This window comes from Nestor notabilis, unplaced genomic scaffold (genome assembly GCF_000696875.1).
Source record: "Nestor notabilis isolate BGI_N333 unplaced genomic scaffold, ASM69687v1 scaffold35531, whole genome shotgun sequence".
NCBI classification, from domain to species: domain Eukaryota; kingdom Metazoa; phylum Chordata; class Aves; order Psittaciformes; family Psittacidae; genus Nestor; species Nestor notabilis.
The window spans coordinates 1-5,341 of NW_009914851.1; the positions used below are offsets into that span (position 1 = coordinate 1).

Consider the following 5,341-nt stretch of genomic DNA (forward strand, 5'->3'; position numbering starts at 1 on the left):
CACCCGAGGCACGGGTGCCGGCACCCACCGCCCCCACTGACCTTTCGGACAGGGACGGGGTGAAAACCCACCCAGGCTCTTCTCCCACACAACAGCTGCTTGGATTACCCACCTATTGGCAATGTCTGCTGAAATCCACACCTTCCCCCACCCTCCTGCTCCATCCCTGCTGCTGACAGTTCATCAAAGTCTTTTTTGCATGCTCTGACATTGCAAAGACTAAAACTGCTCTCAAGTACATCCAAGCCCATCCCTATGAGGAAACAGTCCTCACACACAGCTCTACAAAGACACCTGGAGGTCCAGGTCTTCAGCATCCTGGAGAGCATCCTTCTCCTTGCTGTCCTCCTGCTGGACATGGTACCACCGTTCAGCAAACTGCACAGCATCGTGGATGCTGTGGAAAGCCAGCTGCCCACCACTGCCTGCCTTGCCAGCCCAGCCTCCCTCCCGGAGCCGGTGGCGGAGGGAAGGGTTGCAGTTGGCCAGGAGCACCTGGACGCCAATCTCCTTATAGTCATGACGTGTTTCCTTTAGCACTGAAAGACCCACAGTATCTATGAACTGCATCGCCCCACAGTCAAGGATGATGGTGTGAATATCTATGGAGGGAGGACAGGCATCTGCTGGAGGCTTCCCAGACCTCTTCTTTTCTTGTTTCAGGCAGTCAAACCTGGTGCTGAAAAAGCTCTTTCTGTTGCCTGTGCCTGCATTTGCCTGGGCCTCCACCCTTTGGTGCTTAGCAGCCAGCAGGACAGGATTTACCCCTGTTTTCTGGTAGAGAACAGTCTTGAAATAGTCCTTGTTGGCATAGTAGAGGGATGACTCAAAGCGGAAGATTTTGATGTTGGCAATGCTGCTGAGCTGCTTGTATGTGGACTGGTCCTCGTAGATTTCTGTGCTGCTGACCTTGCCCAGGAGCGTGGCCCTGGGTCTCTGCGTGCGGAAGATGACACAGAGCAGAGCGAAGCAGACACCCACGAGGAGCCCAATCTCCGTGGTGATCAGTGTGGAGCACAGCATGGTTGTCCACCACACCACTGTGTCCAGCTTGCTGAGCTGCCACATGCGGGGGGTGTCACAAAACTTGTTCAGACCCCCCCGCAGGTTGACAATGGTGACCACCCCCAGGATAGAGGTCTGCAGTGAGTAGAAGAGTGGGGCAATCCACAGCAGCACTAGCAGCAGCACCAGGGAGGTGACCAGGCCAGAGACCTGGGTCTGTGTCCCCGTGGACTCCTTCAGCAAAGTCTTGGTCAGGGCTGCAGAGCTGGCAAAGCAGTAAAAGAAAGAAGGGATGAGGTTGCACATGCCAATGGCAATCATCTCTTGGTTGGCACGGACAGTGTACCCATGCTTTTTGCCAAAGATTTCTGCCAGAGAGACGGTCATGGCAAAGCCAATAACAGCAATGGGCACAGCATCAACTGCCAGGCTGGAAAACAGGTTTATATCTGGTAGAGTGGGATTCCTGAAACCAGTGGGGATATTCCCACAAACATCAGACTTGTATCGCTCTTTGAAGTTAAAGTAGTAAGATATTACTGTGGCTACAATGACCACCAGCAGCTCTATGGGGAATGGGGCCTTCATCTTGTCCTTATACCGGTCATTGATCTCTTTGACAGGCACTATGATGGCCAAAGCAACCAGGCTGGTAACCAGGTCGCAGATGTTGGTGTTCTGGATGTATCTGAAAAGGTCGACCCATGTGAGGATGAAGGACCCTACCCCTTCATGACGAGGGATTTTCAGTCCCAGGAGATATTTCATCTGGGAGGTGATAATGGTGAGGCTGGAGCCGGTCACAAAGCCACTGAGGAGAGGTTCTGACAGGTAGACAGCCACAAAGCCCAGCTGTAAAACCCCCAGCAGGATCTGAAAAGCAAGTCAGCCATACCTTTAGCATCAATGAGAAGGGCTGGGAGAGGTGGCTGGCAACTCATGTCAGTTTGTTTCCACTACTATTCTGTCTGCTGAGCATTCAGTGTGAGGCAGAGGACTGTCTTCAGTAATTAATCTGGGGTACGACAAACTAAAGAGGCCCACCTATAATGCTCATCTGTGGCTAGGGTGCCATAAAAAGAAGCCTACAAGGTCCCTACCACTGTCTGCTTACAAGCAATAAAGGCACATAGTTAACACAAACTCCAAGCAGCAGCCCCATCAAAACATCAGTCCATGGCATTCAACCAGTGTGATGCACAGAATTTTAGTCCCAGAGCCTGAAGTTGTTCAATGACAGCTAGGCCCAGGCAGTGGGGACATCGCCAGGGAGCATGGGCTTTGAAGGAGCCTCTGCTGATGGCAGGGTCCTTGAGAGCTGTTCTTGCCAGCCCCAAACCTGTTCTAACCTGTACCAGGAGCTGGCCCAGCTCCAGGACTGGGGTGGTGAGAAAGTGGTTCTTTCTCATCCCTTGCTGTGTCTGATCCTAAGGATGTTTCAGATACATACAAGGACATGGTCTGTCATATGGGAGGAAACAAAACCCCCCATTCAGTCATGTTTGTGGCTTTCTAAATCACTACATTTGATTCAAGGGTGTCAGGGTCTAGCCACATCAGGAATGGACTATCATGACTTGTAAGTCTGAACCAAGACAGGAGCTTCAGGATGTTTAGCACAGAGAAGTTCCTAGCAGGGAAAGGTCAGAGAGGAAACAGCAGAACAGCAAATATTTGTACCTGGTAAAGACCGACCAGAAAGCTTAAGGAAAGGGCCACAGTGATGGCATAGCAGCTCCTGTCACAGGCACTCGTCCCGTTACTGGAGGAGGTGGAGTTGCCCACCAGCGAAGACCCAACGCTGTTGTCGCTGTACCCTGCTAGCTGGAGGTGCCGGTTCACAGACTGCCCAATCATCAGGCACAGGACACCAAAGGAGCCCACAAAGTTATGGCGTGAAGTGGCCATAACGACATAGATGATGTTGCAGAAGAAGTTGGTATAGATTCCATAGATAGGATCTTGGTTGGCTAAGAGGGAGTAGGAGATGGATTGAGGGATGGCGACTATCCCCACCAGGAGCCCAGATATGACATCCCCAAGCAACTGTGTCTTGACGTTGTAACGGGGAAGCCAGTCCAGCACTGGGAACAGCCGACAGAAGAAGGTGATGATGGTATGATGATTGCATGTGCAGACCTCTCTGGCTTTTTTTAGGATGAGTTCCTTGGTACTGAAGTCTGCAGGCTCATATTCCTCCAATTTGACATGTACAAACTGGTGTTGGGGAGCACAGTGCGTCTTTGCTCTGTCCTGACTTCTGTCTTGATGTGTCCTCCATTGCACCAAGAGAGCTAAGGCAGGAGAACAGGCAGCCATGAAGTGTTGCAGTTATGTACATAAGGTGCTTTGCTTAGGTCTGGGGCCCGTGCAGATTGCATGGATAAATAAAGGAAAACAACCTTGGACAAACCAAACAGAAAAGCACTTTCCCATGGTGCCGGTTAATTTGTTGGTTTTCGTTTATGGGCCACAACCCCGAGACCAGGGTTTGAATTGCATTCACACTGGCACAGATGCCCACATCGGGGACAGAGCTACAGAGCCCCCTGTGCTCCTTCCTAACATGCCTCTTTTTTTGAAACAGGACAACAAAATGGGCTAAAATCAGACAATATTATTCCACTGAACCTAACACTTCTTTGGGAACTCTGCATTTCCTGATGACACATTCATTTAAGCAAAACCTATTTTGAAAATGTCGAGTGGTGCTTTGGGAATGTAACGCATGGACAAAAGAGGCAGTTTGCAAAATAATTTTTCCTTTAACATTTCAAAATTTTAAATTACACTGCTGACTTGCATCAAACAGGCCCATCACAGGGGATACTGTCTGCAGAATGAAAGCATCCCACTTCTTCAGTTTGGTTAAATAACACAGGCACTTCCCAGAGCTGCTCCAAGAATTTCAGTCAAAATGCAGGTACAACAAAACAAACCTTTGTGTCAAAAATGAACAGTACACACAGAGAGGAGTTCTCGTGAGAGGAGATCCAGAGCGGCTGCATTCAGACATTGAACTGGGATGATGAGAAAGCCCATTCTCCTGCCCTATGAGTTTGTTTCACATCACTAGTCCCATCCCAAATCTCTTACCTCTGGCTGCACAGAGATACACGGGGTGTCTTCTCACTACCTGGAGCTTCTCCCCTGTGGACAGACCTGTCTCCTCACCTCACAGCACGCACTGAACAAATAAAGCATGAGGCTAATGACTGCAAACCTGTTGCCTTCGCTTTCCTTCTGGACCCTGTGCCACGTCCCTTGGGAAGAGATCTGAGTTACTCAGCCAAGTGATCAGCCCTTTTATGTCCCTCCAGCTGATGAAGAAAGTGCAGCCAGCCAAACAGAGCTGTATTTTGAAAACAAACATCGTTCTGGGAGAGTATTTTTGATGAAAACTTGTTCTGGCCATTAAAAATAATTGAAGGGGTTTAGAGAAGTGCTCCTGCCAGATAACAGTATTGCTGGTATCTGGAGTTGTGTTTGCTAAACAAGGGGAATGATGCAAAGAAATCTTCCTGAGTATGCTATTGCTCTGCCCCTCCCTGAACTGAGCGAGCCTGGTTGCCCAAATCCTGCCAGGCTTGCCCACTCAGGTTTTCATCTACTCTGGACAAATTTTTCTTCCAAAAACCAATCAAAAAGCAAAACTTGCTCCAGAATGACCTTTCTTTCCCAGTAGCTGTCTGCAAGCTGCTCCCCATGTGCCTGTATCGCTGCCTGGCTGCTTCCAGCAGCACCAGCTTCACAGGGGCTTTGTAAGACACAGGTCTGCACAGACAGCGAAGGTGTGATGACCCAGGGTATTTCTAGGTAGATAAAGAACTCATGATGTGTCAAACCTGCACAATCCACCTTCTGTATGTGCCTTTTAGAGACCAGCATGGATTTTTTTAGCACAAATAAAGGATTTCTGCTTTGCAGAAATAAGCACGATTCAGTAAAGTGCAGGTTTGAATGTCTTTTGTAGGTAAAGGTGAACAACTGCATTAGTGGTCAGGAAAAAAAGGTAATATCCCATCATCCTGAATTGAAACAGCAGCCTCATAAATACCTGCTGTAACTGTTCTGCCCTTGTGATCCCTGTAAACAACCTCCACCAGACCTCTCAGCACACACTCCCACTCACCTCATTCTTCACCCTTTGTTTTCCATCTCTTTTCCATCAACCCTAAGATTTTGCTGGATGTGCCATTGCCCCATGGAGCAGGATGAACACCTGGCAGTGAGGCAGCTCAGCCCCCGCCTCTGCTTCTGGCACTGTGTTCTGGGCTTGGGGAGGGGGCTGAGAGCCCAAAGCGTTAGGGGAGATGGTATGGGCTGTGGAGAGATG

General features: G+C 49.5%; 1 protein-coding gene across 1 annotated transcript; it reads right to left on the reverse strand.

The window, feature by feature from the left end:
• Nucleotides 1-282: 282 nt before the first annotated feature.
• Nucleotides 283-3,222, reverse strand: LOC104400231 (sulfate transporter-like; the record flags this gene model as incomplete). The annotated part of the gene is made up of 2 exons (XM_010023839.1): nt 283-1,878; nt 2,686-3,222. Coding segments are annotated over 2 exons (2,133 nt in total), but the record flags the coding sequence as incomplete, so codon positions are not given.
• Between the last annotated feature and the right edge of the window lie 2,119 nt (nt 3,223-5,341).